The sequence below is a fragment of the Aotus nancymaae genome, unplaced genomic scaffold, assembly GCF_030222135.1.
Source record: "Aotus nancymaae isolate 86718 unplaced genomic scaffold, 86718_ANA_hifiasm-v0.15.2.pri h1tg000040l, whole genome shotgun sequence".
Lineage (NCBI taxonomy): Eukaryota > Metazoa > Chordata > Mammalia > Primates > Aotidae > Aotus > Aotus nancymaae.
In genome coordinates this window covers 117712557-117737730 of record NW_026988454.1, presented here as the reverse complement: position 1 = coordinate 117737730, position 25174 = coordinate 117712557, and the positions used below count along the sequence as shown (strand labels likewise).

Genomic DNA, 25174 nt, shown 5'->3' with positions numbered 1-25174 from the left:
GGAGGCCTCTGAGCACAGACCCGAGCCTCCCCTGGGGGAGGGGGTGGGAAGACCCCGAGGTGGAAAAGAAGGAGCTCCTGGAGCTGGGGGTTGGGGTGCAGCGAGCCTGGCGCGGGCTGGGGGCGGACTTGCTAGAGCTCAGAGGGCTTCGAAACTAAGCAACGCCCGGGTGGAGGGAGGGAGGCTCCGGTTTAGAGGCCAGTCCTCCCTCCTGACTTTCGGTGGCTTGTGGAATTTGTTTTCACTGACACCTTTCTTACAAGAGTCTTTTCTTTGTCTCTGGGTTACTTCTAAAATTTAAAACCAACACGTGCACAGATGAGCCCACCGATGCTCACTGGAAACGATCCACGGGGCTGCCGTCTCCCCTCCATCTCAAGCGCAACCTGTGGCAGAGAGCTGGAGAAGGTTCCAGAGAAAAGGGACTCTGGCATGACCAAGGTGGAGAGGACCTACAGTTGAGTGCTAAGAAACCCAGAGCACTGGGTGTGGAGTTGGTGTTCACATCCAAGTATACTACACCCGGGGTCGGGGGTGGGGGTGGGGCACCATTTGAAGTTTAGAAGGAGGCTAGTTTGGGGGCGTGTAAAAAGAGCTGCTTGAATAGTAGCTTATGTCTATACTAACCCAAGATTTGATTAGGCAGAGAGCACCGCCAAAGTGGAGATTCTCATAAGTGACCTCAGGGGATCTCACAACAGTGGAGAAGTATATTACCTATGAGTAAAAAGGGAGCCAGAGATTTGACCTGCCCAGTGCCTGGGTTAATAAACGGTGAGCCTGGATTTGACGTGAGTCTGCCCTACTCCCGAGCCTGTGTCCCTTCATCTTTCTTTTGCTCATATATTAGTAGGTTTGTGTCACTGTTTATTGGATGGGACAGTTCAGGTGGGAATTATGAACACTCTAAAAATGAAATAATGACTGGTAGCTCCATAATTGGTTAAGGCCGAGGAGGGTACTGGGAGGCACGTTTGCCTTTAGAGAACAGTATCATGACCCTGAACAGCCACAGTCTCCCAGAAAAGCTCAGAGTGCGTCTGCGCTCAAGTTCTCATTTACCTGTTATGGGTGAGTGGTCTGCGTACTGCAAAAAGGGGTTGTGAAATGTCCAGACTTTGCTGGATCAGATCTTAGCTTTCTCCCTGGTCTTCTGTATTCTGGGTCTATGATCGCCTCATTCTCCTTCACAGTGAGGAGAAAGGAGGGAGGTACAACTCATTCTACCCAGCTATTAATATATGCTGGGACCGTAGAGAAGGAGGAGCTGGAGGAGTTAGAACTATTAATTGTCCGAGTGGGTCTGGAACAGCAAGGAGACAAGGATTCTGGGATTCTAACTTAAGCTCCAGACCTTTCTGCAGTTTCCAGTTTGGTTTGGGGTAAAGGAGGAAGCTGCTGTTTTAAGGATGTCGTAGGGATCCATGTTTTTGAGTTGAGGTACCAGAAGGGTACCAGATCCCAGACCACATTAATGAAAGACCCATGGTGTCCTTTTCTACTGCGTAGGTGAGTCCATTCAGGAGAATACATCTGAGTTTAGAATACATCTGGAGTCTATGGATTTCAGGAAGGAAGGGGCTCCACAAACCAGTTGAAGATACCTGTGTGTGTGTGGGTGTGCGTGTGCGCATTTTTCCACCAGAGAACCAATTGCTTTCATTACTGCTCATGGGGGAGGGGATATAATCCCAAAAACGGGTTAAAAACCACCGTCCTTGATCCGTAGGCCCCTTGTTAAGCAGATAAGCAGGGGTGGGAAATAGTGTTTGGTTAAATGAGTATCCACATTAGACAAACATGGCTTGATGTATTATTTTTCTCCCTACCAGACAGAGCTATTGTGAAAATCAGCTGAGATGACAAGCATATGAAAGTGCTTTGGTTATGTAAGGTGTTATTCCTGCCTAAAAAAAATGGAAATAATTATCCTGAATTCCACAGATGGCACTAAAGAAACAAGACTTTCTTCCAAATTCTCTGTTTTCCCTTGAATTCCTTTCTGGTCACCAGAACCTTCTCTTGGCCTTTATTTACATTGTTTCTTCGTATTTCATAGTGTTTTAGAAACTTGTTAGAATTTTCTGACTTCTGGCTTACTTGACATTTATTGCATTTGAATAACAATTTTCATGATAAATGGTGAACCTTTCAAGCAGGATGTGTTTCCTTAGCGTGTTTGTTTCTCCCCACAGCCTTCTGAGCCAGATGGGGGAGAGGGCAGCCATTGGGAGCTGGATGTGGAGAAGTAATTGACTTGCTCAGAGTAACCGGATGGTACTCTACACTGTGGGAGCATCAGTATTTAAACATTTAAATTTTGCCCCTAATACAAACAAACAAAACACTTGGGAAAGGGCCCTCTCTGATACCATCCATAGAGCCAACCAATTCTTGCTTGGGGGAAACTCTTAAGTCCTATAGTGGCAATATACAATTAAAATGTTTACATGCTATGAAAGGCAGCCACTGTGAAAACCTAAGGGCAAAAATTGCAGTAAGTAAATGTTACCATAAATACCTCAGAGCTCACATGCAAGTATCAACATAGAGGACATCTTTGGCCTTGATTTCATTTCTTCTCCACATATGTGAATCCATTCTATATCTCTGTACGTACATTTCATGCCTTTTTCATAGATACATTTCTAGAAGTAGAACTATTGAGTCAAATGATATGCACTTCTCATAGGCTTCGGAAGTAATATATGGCCAAATTGCTCTTCAGGAAGATGGGGACATTCCCACCAGCAATGATAGGAATGCCATTACTCCAAGCTATGGCAACCCTGAGTGTTTGCAAGCTGATAGCAAATAATGGTATCGTATTTTAAATTCAATTCTTCAGTTATTAGGATGGGGCCAGGTGCAGTGGCTCTCACCTGTAATCCCAGCACTTGGTGGGAGGCTGAGGCAGGTGGATCACTTGAGCTCAGGAGTTTGAGATGAGCTTGGGCAACATGGTAAGACCTCATCTCTACAAAAAATACACACACAAAAAAATAACTGGGCATGGTGATGCATGCCATGGTCCCAGCTACTTGGGAGGCTGGGGTGGGAGCGTCACTTGAGTCCTAGAGGCAGAGGTTGCAATGAACCGAGATCATGCCACTACACTCCAGCCTGGGTGACAGAGCAAGACCCTGTTTCAAAAAAAAAAAAAAAAACCCCAAAAATAACCACCCACTCCTCCAAACCCAATTGTTATGATGGACGAAATTTTCCCCCAAATATATATTGGCTATTCATATGTGTTATTTTATTTCATGTTATTTTGAGATGGGGTCTCACTCTGTTGCCCAGACTGGAGTGCAGTGGTACAATCAGGGCTCACTGCAGCCTCGACCTCCCCAGCTCAAGCAATCCTCATCTCAGCCTCTGAAGTAGCTGGGACCACAAGTGTGCAACACCATGCCCAGCTAACTTTTTAGTTTTTTCTAGAGACCAGGTCTCCCTATGTTGCCCAGGCTGGTCTTGAACTCCTAGCCTCAAGCAGTCTACCTGCCGCAGCCTCCTAAAGTGCTGGGATTACAGAGATAAGCCACCGTGTCCAACTTGTTTTAAAAATAAGTTACCTGATCATGTCTTTTGCCCTTTTTATTCCTTTTTTGATATTTATTTTCATCTTATAAATGTATAAAAGCTCATAATTTGTCATAGCTACTATTTTTTCTTTCTATCATGTATGTTACAGATTTTCCCCCAGTTTATAGTTTGCTATGAAAGTTTTAAGTGTATATTTAAAGAGGCATATTCAAGTCTATGCCTCTTTTCCTTTATTTTGCCTGTATTTGATATCTTTCTTGGCAATAACTTCTTAACTCTAAGATTATATACACATTCACTTATTTTTTCAGGTACATCTTTAATTTCAATTTTTACATTCAAATCTGTATTTCATCTGGATTATTCCAGTTTGGGATAAAAAAGGTTTAATTTTATTTTTATTCCAAATGGTTAATTAGTTGTTCCAGCAATATTTTTTTAATAACCCATCCTTTCTTCACCAAGATAAAATGCCACTTCTTTTCATATAAAATTTTATTCTATTTATGTTTACAATTTTGTCCTATTGATTTGTCTGTTAGGCTTTTTGTCAGTACCGTCTTGATTATTTGAATATTAGACTACATTTTATAAATTACACTCCAGTTATGTAACCCTGAACAAGTTATTTGACATTTCTGAAGCTTAATTTCTTTATCTGTAAAGTTATCTCTATTTTGTTTATAATTATGGCCTTCTTTTCATTTTTAATAATGATAATATTATTAGTATTATTTTTTAGATGGAGCCTTACTCTGTTGCCCAGGCTGGAGTGCAGTGTGGTGTGATCTCAGCTCACTGCAACCTCCACTTCTTGGGATCAAGGGATTCTCCTGTCTCAACCTCCTGAGTAACTGGGATTACAGGCGTGTGACACCGTGCCCTGGCTAATTTTTGTATTTTTGGTAGAGACAGGGTTTCACCATGTTGGCCAGGCTGGTCTTGAACTCCTGACCTCAGATGATCTGCCAGCCTTGGCCTCCCAAAGTGCTGGGATTACAGGCCGCCCTAATATTATTTATTTGTGTTTAATATCTTTTCTTGAGCCTTGTTTATCTACATTATTTAGCTTTTGTATGAAGCCATAATTCTGATAATCTTTATTTCATTCATTTCTGCTTTTATGATTTCATTCCTTATAATTTTGGGGGGGGGGTTACTCTTTTTTTTTCTTATTTCTTAAATTGAAAGCTTAGCTCATTCATTTTGGAATTTTTGATTTTGAACACTATAACCCGTCAATTGTTGGATGGACAGTTTGCATCTTTGAAGTAGGGACTGCATGGTACCAGTTCTGTGAGCCCAGCAGCAGCCATGATGTAGTTGTAATAATTTTTGCTGTATGAGCGCTGAAGCATGTAGAATGTGTGTTCATAGCTTGGAAGAAAACTCCAGAGACAATAGAGAAGCACTCATTTAAGAAATGTGGGGCTGGGCACAGTGGCTCATACCTGTAATCCCAGCACTTTGAGAGGCCAAGGCAGGCAGATCATGAGGTCAGGAGTTCGAGACCAGCCTGGCCAAGAGACCAGCCTGACCAACATGGTGAAACCCCGTCTCTACTAAAAATAGAAAAATTAGCCGGTTGTGGTGGTGAGTGCCTGTAATCCCTGCTACTCAGGAAGCTGAGGCAGGAGAATTGCTTGAACCCGAGAGGCAGAGGTTGCAGTGAGCCGAGATAGGGCCACTCCAGCCTGGGCGACAGAGCCAGACTCCCACTCAAAAAAAAAAAAAAATGCTGCATCATTCTTGTTGAATTATTAGGTCAGTATTAGGTGGAAAATGTGGACATCAGTGATTGAGTTGAAAGTGATTTAGTAGTCAGACTTCTGAATGTGCATAAGATTTAGGAATGCCTTAGCCAGTCTATTTTGCCTATATTTTCCTTCTTCACATATGCACATGAGTGATATGTGATTAAAATCTATGTCTAAGTAAGTCTAAAAGAATGCTTCAATAAGTATAAAATAAAAATTCTAAGTGATAAAAGCATGTGTCATACTTTAATTGGCAGCCTTTGTTCTTTGTGGTATGTAAAATAACAATGCTAGTACCATTGATGGTGTCTCATATTCAGTGAAATACAGCATAGGCATTTAAGGCTCTAGATTTCTAATTACTGATTTAGTTGAATCCCACAAGTTTTGATATATAGTACTTAATGTTCATTGATCATTAAGCATCTCATGATTTCCATTACAATTTCTTCTTGTATGTGAATTATTTAGAAGCATGGTTTGAATTTCCAAGCTTATGGATACTTTTTGGCTGTCTTTTTATTATTGATTTCTAATTTGTACTGCATTGTGGTCAGAGAGTGTTGTCTATGTACTGTTGATACTTCTTTTGTGGCTTAGTGTATGGGTGGTTCTTCCTTAGACTGCTGGGGACCTGTCCCCTCATCCTCACAGCTTTGCTGCTTTCCTGCCATCTCCCCTGGGCTTGACTCCATCCCAGCTACACTTCAAGCAACCAGTTGGCCCTCACTGTGCTGGGGGCTGCTCCAGGCTCTGGGGCGTATTCCAGAGCCGCACTTCTCACACTTGGCAGGCCCTAACAGTCACCTGAGGTGTTTCTTAAATATCCTGGCTCCCAGACTGTAGGTCTGAGTCAGAGCCCTGGAGCCTGCATGTTGAACAAGTACCCCAGGGGGATTCTCATGACTGAGGACATTCAGGAAGTTCTGTGCAGTTGGGAATCTGGAAGTGGAACAGGATAAAATATAGTGCAGTGATGCAACTAGACCTCAAGAAGGAGATCACTGCCAAACGTGAGACTAAATGAAGAGCAGGGGGGAGGATGGGGGCCTATTCAAAATGCAGGTTCTCAGGCCTCACTTGGAGAGATTCTAATTCAATGGGTCTGCGGTGGAATTCAGGAATCTGTATTTTTAACAGGCTTCCCAGGTAATTCTGATGCAGATAGGCCTTGTGCCATGTCCTGAGAAACTCAGAGTGGGAGGATTTTGAAGGGAGGAAGTAGCTCAGCTGAACTTTAAGCTTTGTAGAGTCACAGGCAAAGTCCTCTTAGGAGTGAAAGGTTTGGTGACAGAGAGTGGAAAAGATATTATTCACTTGTGATATGAATTTGAGAGGAAATGAATAAAAAATTGTCTGAGTAGCAGTCCTGCTGATAGATGGTGGGAATTTGCATAGTTTCTACTATATAGTCCTATCAATGGGCTCTGCATCGGCAAATTCGACCAACTGCCCATAGTAAATATTCAACAAGGAAACAACAAGGCCGGTGCAGTGGTTCACACCTGTAATCCCAGCCTTTTGGGAGGCCGAGGCAAGTGGATTGCTTGAGGCCGGGAGTTCGAGACCAGTCTGGCCAAGATGGCGAAACCCTGTCTCTACTAAAAATAAAAAAATTAGCCAGGCATGGTAGCAGGTGCCTGTAATACCAGCTACTTGGGAGGCTGAGGAATGGGAATCACTTGAACCCAGGGGCGGAGGTCGCAGTGAGCTGAGATGGCACCACTACACTCCAGCCTGGGTGACAGAGTGAGACTCCATCTCAAAAAAAAAAAAAGAAAAGAAAACAACAATATAACAACAAAAATAGTACAAATAAAAATATAACAACTATTTACATAGCATTTGCATTGTGTATTAGGTATTACAAGTAATCTGGAGATGATTTACAGTACAGTATGTGCATATGTTATATACAGAAGGATGTGCATATGTTATATTCAAATACTACACTGTTTCATATATGGGATTTGAGGATCCTCAGACTTTTGTATTTCAAGCGTCCTGGAACCAATCCCCCTTTGATACCAAAAGATGGTTCTATATGTGTGAAGCATGATACTGTGTAGGTGGAATAGTAGTCAGTCTAAAAATGTACTCAAGAATCAGAGAAGTTTGACTCTTATTTCTTACAATTTTCTCATTACCAGAGGTTACATTGCCATCTACTGAGCTTCAGTGCTCTACGAAATTATGCATAAAGAAATATGCATAATCCTTTCATCTGACTTTTTATTTTTGTGGCTGGATGAGGTACATAACTATATAAAATGATAAGAGAACAGATTGACTTTCATGAAGTATTAATAGTATAGCAGAGTGACGATAATGGGTGCTCTTCTCTGTCTGACACTCACTGGTTTTCAGGACTCCCTTACTTGTAACTGTGCGTGGTTGGAGAGTTATAATTCTTTTTCACTTATTCGAGCAAACATTTGTTGAGCACCTGCTTTGTGCCAGGCACTGTTATGGATGCTGCTATCATGAATAAGAAGTGTGAAGGGAACCCACAAAATTTCTGAGGGTGTTCTTTGAGTTGTGATCACCATTATATTCATCAGTCTTTCTATGAACAAATCCTTTTATTGAGATGCTTAATGCAACAGACAGTGCTATACAGCTTACTTCAGATCCTAGGTCTTCCACTTAGTTCAGAGTAGGTGAACTATGTGTAGGGGCAAGCAGTCTAGTAGAGGGGTTAGTATCTCAGGCTTTAGTGTTACAAGACCTGGAATCAAATATGGGCCTAGATTTTTTTTTCTTTTTTCTGAGACAAAGTCTCTGGTCACCGAGGCTGACGTGCAGTGGTGCAATCTCAGCTCACTGCAACCTCCGCCTCCTGGGTCCAGGCAATCCTCCCACCTCAGCCTCCCAGATATTTAGGATTACAAGAGTGCGCCAGCACGCTCAGCTAGTTTTTGTATTTTTGTAGAGATGGGGTTTCACCATGTTGGCCAGGCTGGTCTCGAACTCCTGACCTCAAGTGATCCACCCACCTCGGCCTCCCAAATGCTGAGATTACCGGCATGAGCCACTGTACCCGGCCTAGATGTTTACTTTTTATGTGACCATAGGCAAGTTTCTTAACCTTCTCAACCTCAGTTTTCTCGACCATAAAATGGGGATAATAAGGAATACCTACGCCTGTGGGTTGTTATAGGGATTAAATGGGATAACGTGTGTAAGGTGTTGATATAATCCTCAGTGCACAGTAAATGCTTAATACATGTTAGCTGTTTAAAAAATTTATTTATAATCTAGGAAACAAAATAGGGTGGAATGTATTTTCAATAATGTAATTAAATATGATATCTCTGTGTTGCAGGTGCTAGCTGCAGTGATTTTCTGGAATCCAAGGGATGTTTTGCCAACACAACATCCTCTGACAAAAGTGTCAGTTCCTCTTCTTCTGTTGAAATGGGCCCAAGCATCAGTGAGTCTCCAGGCCTCCCCAGAGTGTCTGCTTACCTAGAGTAAGTAAGGGTCTGGTGCAGAGCTGTCACTGTTGGGGGAGATCCTGACCAAGAAGCCAACAGTCTGAGAGGTAGCATGGTATGCTTGGCAAGAGCATGGATTCTGGAGCTAGACTGTGTGGGTTCAAATCCTGGTCCTTCCATTTAGTATTTGTGTGAATCTGAGCAAATTACTTACCCTCGGGCTTCAGTGTTCTTATCTGTGAAATGGTGATGACAGTTTATAGGATTGTTGTGAGGATTAATTGAGTTAATACCTGGAAAGAGCTCAGAAAAATTCCTGGCACACAGTAAGTTCTGTGTGTTTGCTATTATAAAGTTGAAAAATAAGTGAAACTATATATTTTTAGGATACGTACATACATACATGGGTGGTAAAACAAAGAAAAGCAAAATAATGATTATTGTAAGAGTCACAATTAGGATAGTGGTTACTGCTCCCAGAAGTGGACACACACAGATGGTTTCTGGGGAGTGGGAAAGGGAAGGACTGGCCACGTTTTGTTTCTTTTGTTTGGGTGGAGAGAGGGGTCTTGCTGTGTCACCCAGGCTGGAGTAGAGTGGTGTTACCTTGGCTCACTTTAACCTCAAACTCCTGGGCTCAATCGATCTTCCCACCTTGGCGTCTCAAAGTGCTGGGATTATAGGTGTGAGTCACTGTGCTAGGCTAACGTTTTGTTTCTTGACCAGGACGTTGGCTTTGTAATTAGTTGTAAAACTGTCTTTGTGTTTTATGTAGTTTCTCTGTTTATATTTCTTTTACAATAAAAAGTTTTAAAAATGTTTTTCCAATAATTTTTGTTACAATGAAAGTAATTTAAGTTTATTGTAGAAAATTTGAAAAGATGAAGACTTTTTTTTTTTTGAGACGGAGTTTCGCTCTTGTTACCCAGGCTGGAGTGCAATAGTGCAATCTCGGCTCACCGCAACCTCCGCCTCCTGGGTTCAGGCAATTCTCCTGCCTCAGCCTCCTGAGTAGCTGGGACTACAGGCACGTGCCACCATGCCCAGCTAATTTTTTGTATTTTTAGTAGAGATGGGTTTTCACCATGTTGACCAGGATGGTCTTGATCTCTTGACCTCATGATCCACCCGCCTCGGCCTCCCAAAGTGCTGGGATTACAGGCGTGAGCCACAGCGCCCAGCCCAGATGAAGACTTTAAAAAAAATAAAAGTATTAACAATAAAAGTCACATGGCCAGGCATGGTGGCTCACACCTGTAATCCCAGCATTTTGGGAGGCTGAGGTGGGAGGATCTCGTCAGACCAGGAGGTCGAGGCCAGCTAGGGCACCACAGTGAGACCCCTCTCTACAAATACAAAAATTAGCCGGCCATGTGGGTGTGCACCTGTAATCCTAGCTCCTCAGGCCGCTGAGGTGGGCAGATCACTTGAGCCCAAGAGTTCCAGGCTGCAGTGAGCTATATGATTGAGCTGCTGTACTCCAGCCAGGGTGACAGAGTGAGAACTTGTGTGAAAATAAAGAAATAGATAAATCAATAAATAAAAATCACTAAAATTTTACATCTTAGAGAATATGTTAACATTTCGATATTAGTTTTTTCTAATTTTAATTTTTTCTTGCACATAAAATATATATTTATTTTACAATTAAGATCAGATCATATACTACTCTTTCATAAAACCTATGCTTTAAATAAAGATTTATTAAGGGTTTTACTTTTTCAGAGCAGTTTTGGGTTCACAGAAAAATTAAGAGGAAGGTACAAAGTTCCTATGTACTTCCTGCCCTGATGCATGTACAGCCTCCCCAACTATCACATCCTGCCCCAGCGTGGGACATTTGTTACCATCGATGAACCTACGTGGATACATCATAATCACCCAAAGTCCCTATTTTACAATGGGGCTCACTCTTGGTGTTGCACAGTCTATGGGTTTGGACAAATGTATAAGGGCATGTATCCATCATTATAGTACCTTTTCCATTTTTATTTATTGATTTATTTCTGAGAAAGGCAGTGGAATGATCATGGCTCACCATGGCAGTGGCATAATCATGGCTCACTGCAGCCCTGACCTCCCAGGCTAAAGCAATTGCCCTGTCTCAACCTCCTGAGTGGGTGGGATCACAGGTGTGTGCGACCATGCTCAGCTAATTTTTAATTTTTTTTTTGTAGAGACATGGTCTTACTACGTTACCCAGGCCAGTTTCAAACTCCTGGACTCAAGTGATCCACCTACCACAGCCTCCTAAAGCGCTGGGATTACAGGCACGAGCCACTGCTCCCGGCATATTATGGTATATACAGAGTAGTTTCACTGCCCTAAAAATCCCATGTGTTCCATCTATTCATCCCTTCCCACCCCTCCCACCCCCTGGCAACCACAGATATTTTTACTGTCTCCATAGTTTTTTCTTTTCCAGAATGACATATAGTTGGAATTGTATAGTATATACCCTTTTCAGATTGGCTTCTCTTACTTAATAATATGCATTTAAGTTTCCTTCTTGTCGTTTCACCACTTAATAGCTCATTTTTTTCAATGCTGAATAATATTCCATTGTCTCGATGTCCCACAGTTTATTTATTCATTCACCTACTGAAGGACATCTTATAAAGGCAGCTTTTTCACCAAGCAGCACGTGGAGAGAATTTTCTCATACCTCTGAGTGTTTTTCAAGAGCATAGTTTTCAGTAACTACAGTGCTGGAGTGTCAGATGAATAGACCACAGTCTGAGCAGTGACCTATAGTTTTAAAGATTTGCTATTGTAAATAGTGGTGTAATAAGTGCCCCTGTACATTCGGCTTTTGCCCATCTCTGGTTATATAATAAAAGTAAATTCCTAAAAGTGGATTTATTCATTTCAAAGTTAAGGGAAATTCCTCAGGTGATTCTTTATATAATAAAATCTGCTGCAAGTGGACTTGCTGCCCTCAGCACTGGACATAGAAGAGGCTGGCATAATTCTTAAACTCTGCCTCTTTAGGTCCTCTGAAACAGAAGTATATCACTAGCAGCATCAGTGGGTCCATGTATTGGGAGGGAAAGAAAGCCCAGACTGTGAAGTTCACGTCCTGTAGGATGGGGAACTGGGCGATTGCTGCCAGTTCTGCATTCCTAATTCCCACCTAAAAAAGTCCCCTTTATCTCTCATGATGCCTGGGTTACGGAGGACCTAACTCAGTCAAAGCATGTGTAGCCAAATCTAAAGCTCCAGTCTAGACATAGCCCAGGCTTCAGATTGATATATTGAACTGCTTTCTAGCTATCTCCACCTGATGTCCCACAGGCCCCTCAAACTCAGCATGCCTTGACTGAACTTCTCATCACCCATCCTCACAAGCCAGATCCTTCTCTGTTCCTTGTCTCAGTTGATGATCTCAGTATTCACACAGCCCCAAAGGTATAGATTAAAGGATCATACTTATCTCCTCCCAGTCACTCAACCAACTGGTGATCAAGCCCTGAAATACCATGTAAGCCCATCTCTTCTACTCCTTCTATATTACCTTGGTCCCACTCAAGGGCCTGATCATCTCTTACCTGGACTACTGTAATAGCTTCTAGATTAGTTATCTATTGGTACACAACAAATCATCCTAACTTAGTGGCTTAAAACAACAAACTCTGATCTCGGAAGATAAGTGGGGTCGGGCCTGGTTAGTACTTGGATGAGAGACCACGTGGGAATACCGGGTGCTGCAGGCTTTAAAAAAAAAAAAAATTTACTATCTCACATTTTCTGCAGGTCGGGAATCTGAGTATAACCTAGATGAGTGCCTCTGGCTCAAAGTCTCTCTCATGAGATTGTAGTCAAGATGCTGGCCAGGGCTTTGGGCTCAACTGAAGGTTCAACTGGGGGAGGATCCACTTCCAAGCTCACTCACATGGTTGGTGGCAGGATTCACTTCCTCACAGGCTGCTGGGGCTGAGAGCTCAGTTTCCCACTGGCTGTTGCCTCAGGCTTCCCTCAGTTCCTTGTCTCTACAGAGGGCATCTCACAACAGCAGCTGTCTCTCCTCACAAGCAATCAGGAGTGCACACAAGAAAAACCGCAGTCTCTCTTTGTAACCTAACCTCGGAAGTGATATCCATGACATTTGCTGTTTTCTCTTCGTTGAAAGTGAGTCAGTGGGTCTAACCTATACTCAAAGGGAGAAGATTACAGAGGGGAATAAATGCCAAAACGTAGGGATCATTGGCGACCGTGTCAGAAGCTGCCCACTACGCTCTCCTAAATGGACTCCCTGACTTAAGTTTTATATTCTCAAAGTCCATTCCTTTCACAGCTTCCAGAGTTTTCTAACCATATGTGACCGTACCATGTCCTTGCTTACCATTATTTAATGATATCCCATGAAAGCTTGATAAAAAAGAGTCCCCCCTCATATGAACTGCAAGTTCTCCAGATCTGTCTCCTTCTCTTCTCCAGCTTTACCTCCAGTAGTCCTGCCACAACCACATCAAATTTCTTCATTTTCCTGGTGTTTCTTCCTTCTGTGCCTTTGCTCACTTTGCCTCCTTTGCTTGAAGTGGCTCCCTCCAATCCCTTGCTTGTGTTCACATATTGTGGAAGCTGCTCGGCTTCCACTGACTTCCCAGTGGCCTGGCCTCGTCTATGCTATTCTCCTTTTTCTGGGGAACTGATTTTCACTCCTTCTTTCCCAGTTTGTTTTATTTTGTTTTGATTTTTAGACGGAGTTTTGTTCCTGTTGCCCAGGCTGGAGTGCAATGGTGTGATCTTGGCTCACTGCAACCTCTGCTTCCTGAGTTCAAGTGATTCTCCTGCCTCAGCCTCCTGAATAGCTGGGATTACAGGTGCACACCACCATGCCTGGCTAATTTTGTATTTTAGTAGAGACAGGGTTTCACTGTTGGCCAGGCTGGTCTCAAACTCCTGACCTCAGGTGATCCACCCATCTCGGCCTCCCAAACTGTTGGGATTACAGGCAGGAGCCACCGCACCCACCCTTCCCTACCCAGTTTTTAAACATTTTAACATGAGGTCTTGCTATGTTTCCCTGGCTGGTCTCGAACTCCTGCCACCCAGTTTTAATGAGTATTCCAAATAGAAGCTATCATCATCTTACTTGTCTCCACTTCTTAACTGTGATTGATTTGAGGGAGAATGTATGATCTAAGCTGAGCCAACGAGTCCTTCCCTGAGATTTTTCACGTTGGAGATGGGAATAAAAATTGTTCAGAAGACAATGAGAATTCAAATCTGGGCTATCAGTGGCTTTTTGCTCTTGTGAAGAAGCTCATCTGCAATTGGCAAAAATGAAGCCCAAGTGTCAGGATACGAAGAAGAGAGTGACAGTTCTGAGATATTGAGCCCCAATTCCAGTTGTCTCTAGCTATACTCTGATCATGGAAACTAACACACCTCCAAAATTGCTTATATTCTGAATTTGGGGTGGGGGCACTGAGTTATTTGTCCTATCTACATCACAGGATTGTTAGTAGGGAGCAAACAAGACAAACAATATGAAGTTGCTTTGATACCATTTAAATACAAGTGATACAATGTTATGAAAGAAGATTCTGTGACTTTATAACAGATCATTATACCTGAACACATTGTCCAAGGCCGGGTATCAGACGCAAAGTCATATAAACTAGAAATGATTGCATGTTCTGCTGACACCCACCGTAGTTTGTTGTGGGCCTTTATAAACTGCTAGGAAGTTCAGCACTAAACAAATACTTTATTATTGTAATCATTTCCATCTGGGTTTGTTTTTGATTATTTCTTCATCTTCTCCATATACTTATTGAGTTTTTATTTGCATGTAATGGTTTTATTGAACATGATTTTTTTGGTAACAGAGTCATTTAAACATAATTCACATACCATATAACTCACCCATTTAAAGTGTACATACAACTCAATGGTTTTTAGTGTATTCATGAAGTTGTGCAACTATCACCACAATCGATTTTAGAACATTCTCATCACCACAAAAAGAAATCCATATCCTTTAGCAATCATCCCCCCACACCCCTGTCTTCCTATCCCTCTAGTCTGAGACAACCATAATCTGCTTTTTGTCTCTATGGATCTGTCTATTTCAGACATATTATTTTAATGGAATTATCAATATGTGGTCTTTGGTGTCTGGCCTCTTTCACTTAGTGTAGTGCTTTCAAGGTGCATACATGTTGTAACATATATAATTCCTTTCTAAAAATTATGGTAAAAAATATATGGCACAACATTTGCCATTTTAGCTATTAAAAACATTTTTTTTAAAGAGATGGGATCTCACTCTGTAGCCCAGGCTGGAGTGCAGTGGCACAATCACTGCTCACTGCAGCCTCCACTTCCTGGGCTCAAGTGATCCTCCCACTTCAACCCCACAAGTAGCTAGAACTACAGCCATGCACCACCACACGTAGCTAATTAAATTTTTTTTAAATAGAGATGAGGGCTCACTTTTTTGCTCAGTCCACTTCATTCCTTTCTAAGGCTGAATAATATTCCATTGAACGTATTATGCACCACATTTTGCTTATTCATTCTTCTCTTGATAGACATTTGGGTTGTTTACACTTTTTGCCTATTATAAATAACGCTGCAAAGAACACTCACATGCAAGTATCTGTTTGAATCTCTGTTTTCAGTTCTTTTAGGTATATACCTAGAAAGGGAATTGCCAAGTCTTACAGTAATTCTATATTCAACTTTTTGAGGAACCACCAAATTATTTTTAAACATCCTTTAAAAAAAAATTAGTAGAGATGAGATCTCACTACGTTGCCCAGGCTGGTCTCCAACTCCTGACCTCAAGCGATCCACCTGCCTCAGGCTCCCAAGGTTTTGGGATTATAGGTGTGAGCCACTGAATACCAATCTTTTGAATAAGTTTCAGTCCCCTCAAATTGTGAGTAAATAAATGATATGCTCAGGGACTTTTATAGAGGATTAGTCCCAGTTCTCATAAGTGAGGGCAATTCTAGGGTGAACTATGTGAGATCAGGCTCTAACTACCAGTTTAAGCATGTGGAAGAATCCAGCCCTTCTGCTTTCTTTCCAGCAGCACTGCTGACTTGGATCGGAAATCCTCCTCCTCACATTCTGAGCACTCCTCTGAAACATCATTGCCTGAAGTCCAAAAGCATAAGTATCCTGAGGAATTCAGCCTGCTTAAGTTGCAGACAAGTAAGTCACAGGCCCTCCTCCACAGCCTCTGTGCCCCAGGTCTTTTCAGAAGTCTGCCATACTGTTGGCCACAGTCACTGAAGACCCACAACTGCCAGGCATTTGACATGCTTTATCTCAAAATTCACAATACTTCTGCCAGGAAGCTATTGTATGTTTTTCAAAAATGAAAAGCCTTTATATAAAACCCATTAAAATACTGCAGCAAGATATTAAAATAATATGGAAGTATATAGAGTATAAAAACCCCTTCCCCAATATTCTCCAGCAATATCCCTATTCTGCTCCATAGCTGTGAAGAGTTGATATATATTTTTACAGTATTTTGAAATGTCTGTGTATGTATATATATGCATGTGTACACATATAGGTATAAAACAAATGAGTTAATATACAAACTGGTATAAATAGATCATGGACCTCTTTCTGTATCAATACATATAGATCTATGTGGCTAATATAGACATACTCATTTTACAGAGGAGGAAACTGAGGCTTTGAGACATTCAGTCATCCGTAAAGCTACATGGCCAGGAAGTACAGCGATGGGATCAGAACGCAAACTTGCTTGTCTCAAAGCCTGTGCTCTTCTTGGCTATCCCAGAGCCCACATTTCTCCAGCATCCCTTGAGCTGCTAGGGGATCTTTTATTGTTTAAAGTCCCTGTTAGCAATACAGGAAAAGTATCAGATGATGAAACAAAGGCACTGCAAGGCCCAGAAACTAGCCTGAGGTCTCACGGCAGCTTTTCTCGTTTGAAATTATCATGGGTACATTTCCCGGTGTCACCGTAGCGCATGTGCGTCCTATTGTTGCAGCCAACACCACGTTTCATCCACTTGAGGTACCATGTGGATGGCACCGGTCTAGCCATTTGCTGGTTGATGGCATTCTATTTTTCCTACACAGTTATCAGAGTGAAGATTGCATCACAGGTGCCTGTAAGACTGTCTCTGAGCTTCCCAATCAACACTTAACTTCCAACATAAAGTTGGCTTTATTTTTGAAGGAGACGGTGAAGAGGGCAAGCAAACAAACAAAGGCAAAAAAGGCCTCTTAGGTAGCCCTCCCACTACTTCCCTTCCTTTTGTGCCTAGTCCCACAGGGTTTCACGCTGTCTCTGATGTAGAACCAAGGGATTATACGCATTAATTAAAGGTTGTATAGCCAGGTAGTGCCTGGGGAGTTTCACAGCTTTTTGTCACCCAGTTGCATTATGAGCCTGGGAGCAGCAATGACGGAAGGCTTTCTGGTGTCTTACAGAAGATGGACATCGTCCTGAGTGGACATTTTACCCAAGGCTTAGCAGCAATATCCACACCTACCACGTTGGAAAGCAGTGCTTCTTTAATGGAGTCTTCCTCGGCAACAAGAGGTCTCTATCAGAGAGGACGGTGGACAAATGCTTTGGGAGAAAGAAATACGGTGATGTTTCCTTCTGCATCTTGACTGTGCTGTCCCCGAAAAACTCTCGAGTCGTGATTCTATAGGCCCTGCGTTCTGTAGCTGGGGGCAGCCCTGTAGAGTCACCATGTTCCCCCAGTGGAGCCAGGAAGACAGAAAAGTGAAGGGGACAGTTGGCAGGCTGCATGCTTTGGCAGAGAACTCACAACAGATGCTGATCCAAATTTTCTTTTTTCTCTGAATTTCATAAAATGCAAATGTGACATTTAAGTCATCAGATAAGTTCTCTCAGATACTTATTAATAGAAACCTCCATTGAAGTCTGAAGAAAAAAATTTATGTTCCAATTAGATGCTGCCTGGCATACACATTTAAATTGTACTTTATATTCTCCACAAGGAAAACAACTCAGAGACCTCAGCCTAAAGTACATGTTTTTATTTTATGGCTTATTTAATTAAGGGCTATTGAAATGAATATATATCTATCTGTGTATCTATATCTCCTTGGTTTGTAGCTTGGTGAGTTCTTTGCCCCAACCTACTCATAAAGGATTTATTGAAAGACCCTCAAAAGTTGCTGAGTACTAACGGACCATTTATGACACACTTTTTTATATAAATCCCTGTGTAGGAGGCCACCATTTCTCCAGAAATAAATAGGATTGCTGTAGCAGGAATACAAAGAGAAATAAGTAGACTGTTCTCATTTTTGAGTTTTAAAATAGACTTTTAAACTTACAGCAGAGACAAATCGTTTTGAGAATTGAGGCTTTCATTTATTTAGGTAGAAAAATACGTGGAAAGCCATAGTAGGTGAGCTGAGAGAGTGGTCACTGATAAGGGAATATGTGAGGAGTCCTGTACCTTGCACTTTTTTTTTTTTTTTAAAGACAGGGTCTTGCTCTGTGGCCCGAGCTGGAGTGCAGTGCCACCATGTTGGCTCACTGGAGACTGGAATGCCTGTCCCCCAGCCCCAGGTTCAAGCAGTCCTCCAACCTCAGCCTCCAAGTAGCTGGGACTACAGGCATATGCCACCACGCCCAGCTGATTTTTCTGTTTTTAGTAGAGACAGGGTTTCTCCATATTGCCCAGGCTGGTCTTAAACTCCTGGGCTCAAGCAATCAGCCGGCCTTGGCCTTCCAAAGTGCTGGTATTACAGGTGTGAGTCACTGAAGCTGGCCCACCCTGCACTCTTGAACTGCAAGTACCTATCAAAAGTAAATGGGATTATCAAAATGATCCAAATCCTAATCCCCATTCATCACTGCCCTCCTGGCTCAAAAGTAAACCACTTTATTCTGAATCTTATGTTTATGATTCTTCCCTCTCCTTTCCTTTCCTTCCCCCCTCCCTCCCTCCTTCCCTTCTCTTCCCTTTCTTTCCTTCCTTCCTTTTTCCTTTCCTCCTTTCCTCTCTACATCCCTTATTCCTTTAGAGTTTTATAAATACTGAGTAAATGCACTGATATATTTATAAAAAATGTGTTGACTATATAGAACAAAATATCACAAATACTTGTGTTCTTTTACTCCACTTAAGAAATAAAATACTATCTTTATATTTGAAGCCTCCAGTATGCTCTTCCCTGAATATTCCAACTCCACTGGTAAACCCAAACTCCAGTGGTAACCCATATTTCACATTTTTTAAAGAAGAAAAACTTATTAGGGAAAATTTCAAACAATAGCATAATGAAACCAGATGTACTCATCCACTTAGCTTCAATAATAATCAACACCTGGTTAACTTGTTTCATCATTACCCCTCCCCCCAGGGATTATTTTAAAGCAAATTCCAGACATCATATTATTTCATCTCTAAATATATCATATGTACCTCTGATAGATAAGGATTATTTTATTAACATAACCACAATTCCATAATATCATATTTTTAAAAATTAACAGTAATTGCTTAATATATTCAGTGTCCAAATATCCCATTGTCTCATAAATGCCATAATTTAAAAATATTTAGTTTGTTTGGATCAGGATCCAAGTAAGGTCCATAGATTGAAATTGGTTGGTATGTCTCTTAAGTTTCAATATAAAGGTCCTCCTTCCTTTTTTCTTGCAATCTGTTTAGTGAAGAAACTAGGCCATGATCAGGACTTGCTGATTACATCCCTTGGTACCATTTAACAGGTTTCTCTTTCCTGTGTACTTCCTGTGAAATGGTAGTTGGATATACAGGCTTAATTCGTTTTAGTGTGATTACTTCTTAGGTGATATACAGTGACTTCTTTAAACATCAAACACAATGGTCTTTTTCTATTTCTTCTCTTCCTTGATCTCACTGTAGCACTCGATACTGTCAAGCTTGACACTGGACACTTCTTCCTTTGTGAAATTCTCTCCCCACTAGTTATTTCTTTTTTTTGTTTGTTTTTGAGACAGAGTCTCACTCTGTCCCCCAGGCTGGAGTGCAGTAATGTGACCTCGGCTCACTGTAACCTCTGCCCCGGGGTTCAATTCTCATGTCTCAGCCTCCTGAGTAGCTGGGATTACAGGCATGTGTCACCATGCCTGGCTAATTTTTGTATTTCTGTAGAGACAGGGTTTCACCATGTTGGCCAGGCTGGTCTCAAACTCCTAACCTCAACTGATCCACCCGCCTCAGCTTCCCAAAGTGCTGGAATTACAGGCATGAGCCACCACACCTGGCCCCAGCTCATTATTTCTTGGATGAGATGAAGAGGTAGGCTCAGGGATTGCCAACCAACTGCCATTTTAAACTGGAATTCAACACATTATTATAGAAAAAAATCAATCAAAATATCTGTAAATAATGGTTGACGTTATCCATCAGCCTTAACCAGGATATTAGCCCTAAAGGCCTAGTTGTTGCCACAGAACAAAATGCCATCTGTGATTGTAGGTGATAGCGAAATAGGTCTGAAAATGTAATTTTCTTTCTTTTCTTTTTTTTTGAGATGGAGTCTCACTCTGTCGCCCAGGCTGGAGTGCAGTGGTGTGATCTTGGCTCACTGCAACCTCCACCTTCCAGGTTCAAGCGATTCTCCTCCCTCAGCCTCCTGAGTAGCTGGGATTGCAGGCGCATGCCACTACACCCAGCTAATTTTTGTATCTTTAGTAGAGAAGGGGTTTCACCACGTTGGTCAGGCAGGTCTCGAACTCCTGACCTTGGGATCCACCTGCCTCGGTCTCCCAAAATGCTGGGATTACAGGAGCGAGTCACCGTGCCCAGTCCTGAAAATATGATTTTCTGTTGTGTAGCTCTTCCTATAGTATAGCAATATTGTATTAGAATAGGATAGATTCTGCCACAGTAACAATCCCTGAAACCTCAGCAGCTTAAGCACTAAAGTTTGTTCCTTTCTCTTGTAAAGTCCACTGTGGATCCAGCAGCTCTCCAGGGCAGCTCCTTTCCAAGGATCCTGTCCACGGATCCTGTCTGCTTGTATCTGTGTTTTTCCATCTCAACCTGTGGCTTCTAAGATTTCCATAGAAGGGAAAAGAGAAAATGCTAGAAGGTTTTTCACATCAGCTCCTTAAATGTTTCTTTTTACAAGTGGCACATATCATCTCTGCTCACAATCTACCAGTCAGAACATGGCTCTACTTAAGTGCGCTGGGGCACTGAAATGCGGGGCAGAGTAAGTTATTTGGTAGACAGTCACCCCTTCATGTGGTTATTTGTCTCTTAATGTATGTGTCCCATTTTCTACTTCCTGGATGTAAAGACATTCAGGATGTAAAGAAATTGGATAATCTGTCTAAAAACAAACAAGCATTAGAACTGATCATGTAGTGTTATGGTTCTATCAGCTATTGATACATAGTGGCCAGCACTTTGGGCTGATACCTGTTTTGGTGAGATATCTAGAAATTATACCAAGGCCCCATATTGTACCTAATAGCTTAAACAACACATTATCTCAGAAGTGTTGTTTGGGAGATTTTTCCCCTAAAAGTAACACCTTATACACTGACACCACACGATTGGCTCTTTTTCTTTCTAATGACATTATCTGGTGATATCTTTTACCATAGTGGGTTTTTTTTTTTTTAATTTTTGTTGTTGTTGTTTCGAGACGGAGTTTCACTCTTGTTGCCCAGGCTGAAGCACATGGTGCTATCTTGGTTCACTGCAACCTCTGCCTCCCAGGTTCAAGCGATTCTCCTGCCTTGGCCTCCTGAGTAGCTGGGATTACAGGCATGTGCCAACATGCCCAGCTGATTTTGTATTTTTAGTGGAGAAGGGGTTTCACCATGTTGGTCAGGCTGGTCTTGAACTCCTGACGTCAGGTGATTCACCCGCCTCGGCCTCCCTCCCAGAGTGCTGGGATTACAAGCGTGAGCCCCGCGCCTAGCCACCATAGTCTATTTATAAGTGTTCTCCTTAGACCACCTATATCATAATCAATCGGAGAGTATATAAAAAATGGTGGTTCTGGGATTTTTTAGGTTGAAGCCCGCATTTTAAGCAAGTTTCCTAGGTGATTTTCAGGCATACTAAAATGTTGGAACACTGTTCTAGAGTATATGGCATTTACTGCCTTTTAGTGTTATCTTCTTCTTTACATATCTTGTCTCCCCATCTAGATAAGATTCCTGGAGAGAAGTTTATACCTTAGCTATATAGCAATTATATTTTCTGGATTAAAAAATAATTGGGATGAGGGGTGTTAGTTCAGTTCTGAATTCAAATAATAATAATTGCTATTATTTCTTGAGTGCTTGTTATAGGCTTGTATTATTCTTAGTATTTATGATAACTGCAAAGTAGCCATTTGAAATAAACAGTTTATAAGTGAGGTTACTAAGGCTTAGGAAGGTTAAGTAAATAGCTCTAGGGCACACAACTAGAAACTGCAGGAGTGAGTATGTACTCAGGTGTGACTGACTCCAAAGTCCAAACCCTTCCCATCACATCGTGCTATCACTTCACTCTTACTTGTCAGTGCCCTGGTTAGGGATTCAAAAGGTTTTGGATTCACCGTATATTTAATTTAATTTAATTTATTTAATTAATTTTTTTTAAATACAGAGTCTCATTCTGTTTCCCAGGCTGGAGTGCAGTAACATGATCCTGGCTCACTGCAACCTCCGCCTCCCGGGTTTAAGCGATTCTCCTGCCTCAGCTTCCCAAGTAACTGGGATTACAAGCGTGTGCCACCACACCCAGTTAATTTTTGTATTTTTAGTAGAGATGGGGTTTCACTATGTTGGCCAGGCTAGTCTAGAACTCCTGACCTCAAGGGGATTCACTGTATTTTTTAAACCTCCACTCTCTCCGCTTTGAATCCTCAGCATCTCATACCTAGCAGGCACTCAATGCAAGGGTGTAGTTGATGTTATTTCACTACACAGAAGAGCTAATCAAAAGTGTAACACAGTCAGTTATTGAAAAGGTTTTTGAAAGAGAAAGAAACAAATTATATACTCCAGTAACTCAGGAACTCCCACCTGTCATGCTGATGGTTTTCCCAAGTTAGCTAGAAGAATCTGGGTGTGTGGCAAAGATGGAGGTCATGTTTCCAGCCATGTATCCCTGCTTCTGAGCCCAAGACTGGTGAGCCTTGTAGTCCAGCCTTGTTCTCTTAGGAGATGCATCTGGTGTCAAGTGTGTGGGTTGATTTATTTAATTTTAATTTTTTTAAATAGGCCATTTTAAGGACTTTAGGTGTGTGGGTTTAAATGATCACCCTACACTAGGCTGATGCCTTCCACTCCCGTGATTAGTTTTCTTGTTCCGGGGGGTTTAGCAGGGGCTGAGCTGGGTGTCAGAGCCTCTGCTGAGTAATCTTGCTCTTCTCAGGAAGCCATCTCCCACTGCTGCATGGCCCCAGTCCTTCAGGCAGAAGGAGGAGCAAGACATCCTTTGTTGGTTTCCTTCAGGGACCCAGTCAGAGAGGCAGAGCCCCAGGGACACTTGTTTCTTGGGCTTCCTAAGACTCGGGGATTCAAAGTGCACTAATGCTCAGGAACGAAGAGATTTTTAGGTCGAGATTTTTGGATCATTGCAAAGAGACCTCTGATTCACTTTATATTTTAAACCAAAACGCTCCATCTGAATCTAACAATTCTTTTCCAGGACGAGGTAGTCATAACAACACGTTTTGGAAAACGTCTCAAACATAGGCTCATACGTTTATCTTCATCTCCTTAAGGCAAGATACTCACAAACAGAACGTTGAGAAACTTCTTTGTAATTTATAACAAAATACTAAAATATCCTATTTCTGTTGTCATGCTAATACTTACAGCAAATCTGTGGATCATCTTCAGCCCTTGCATGATCTTGTTTTCAAAACTTCTCCGCAGATATTGATCCCAGGAATGGAATCCCAAAGCTAACTCCAGGGGATAATCCATATATGTACCCAGAACAGAGTAAAGGCTTTCACAAAGCAGGATCAACACTCCCACCAGTGAACTTTTCAATGTAAGTGTATGTTAATACCATCGTTTTTTAGTTAACTTTAAAGGGATTGTGTCTCTCTACTACACATAAATTATATCTTAAAAGGGATAGATGTCAACAAGACATGATTGGATGAAAATTCCTTGAAAAGCTCATCTTTAGTATTCAATTAGTGTCTGCACACATGCATGTGTATAATTAAAATTACACACAGGAGTTGGACTACAAAAAAGTTGTGAATTTTGTTCTTACCTCTATTGCTACACATTCGAAAACTTCTAAATTTTCATACTGAATCAGATCATTGGCTACAGTGACTACTATGTGGGTGGACTTAAACTTGGAAGTAAACTTAGACCAAAGTGATGGAGAAAAATGGGAGGATCATTAAATTAGAAAAAAAAGTAGTTGGTGTATTACATTAAAAATATCATTTAAAAAATCAACCATGTGGGATATAATGATGTTGACTAAACATGACCAAAACTAAAATCTGTGGGCTGGGCACTGTAGCTTACCAGCACTTTGGGAGGCCAAGGTGGATGGATCACCTGAGGTCAGGAGTTTGAGACCAGCCTGGCCAACATGGTAAAATCCCCTTCTCTACGAAAAATGCAAAAATTAGCTGGGCATGGTGGCAGATGCCTGTAATCCCAGCTACTCGGGAGGCTGAGGCAGGAGAATCACTTGAACCTGGAAGACGGAAGTAGCAGTGAGCCGAGATTGCACCGCTGCACTCACTCTAGCCTAGGCAACAGAGTAAGTGAGACTCCATCTCAAAACAAATGAAATAAAATAAAATCTGTGGGCTGGACACGGTGGCTCATGCCTGTAATCCTAGCACTTTGGGAGGCTGAGACTAGAGGATGGCTTGAGCCCAGGCATTCCAGACCTGCCTGGGCAACATGACAAAACCCCTTCTCTACAAAAATACAAAAAATTAGCTGGGCATGGTGGTGTGCGCCTATAATCCCAGCTACTTGGGAGGCTGAGATGGGAGGATCACCTGAGCCGGGAAGGTTGAGGATACAGTGAGCTGAGATTGTGCCACTGCACTCCAGCCTCGGGGACAGAGTGAGACCCTGTCTCAAAAAAAAAAAAAATAAAATAAAATAAAATTGTGGTCCTTACAGTTTTGAGGTTCATACTTGAAAATTAAAATTGGAAAACAGGACATTCTATTGAATACAATGATGTATTGATCTCGTTGCTGTAGATGACATACCAGTTTTATGATTGCCTTTTCTGTTTTTTCAGAGTGCCTTATGAAAAGAAATTTGATACATTTATTCCACTTGAGCCTCTTCCACAAATTCCCAAGTGAGTTCTCTTACCATGTTTTGTGTTATCCCATCTTTACACAATATCGATTATTTTATTTTTTCCTCCTGTGGAGGAACAAGAAGATAACCAGCACACAGGGCCCTTTTAAATCCCAGCAGGAGGGCAGGGCAGTTTGTAAGAAGGGTGTTTG

At 41.8% G+C, this 25174-nt stretch overlaps 1 protein-coding gene across 1 annotated transcript in view; it reads left to right on the top strand.

Annotated features, from left to right (window-relative positions):
• Positions 1-318: 318 nt before the first annotated feature.
• The window catches only part of SPATS1 (spermatogenesis associated serine rich 1), a 33827-nt gene continuing 8971 nt past the window's right edge, over positions 319-25174 (top strand). Inside the window, exons 1-6 of the mRNA XM_064360426.1 lie at positions 319-457; positions 8629-8776; positions 15786-15907; positions 17171-17332; positions 23601-23721; positions 24958-25020. Of these exons, the coding sequence (XP_064216496.1) occupies positions 319-457; positions 8629-8776; positions 15786-15907; positions 17171-17332; positions 23601-23721; positions 24958-25020 (755 nt within the window). The remainder of the gene's footprint in view (positions 458-8628; positions 8777-15785; positions 15908-17170; positions 17333-23600; positions 23722-24957; positions 25021-25174) is intronic.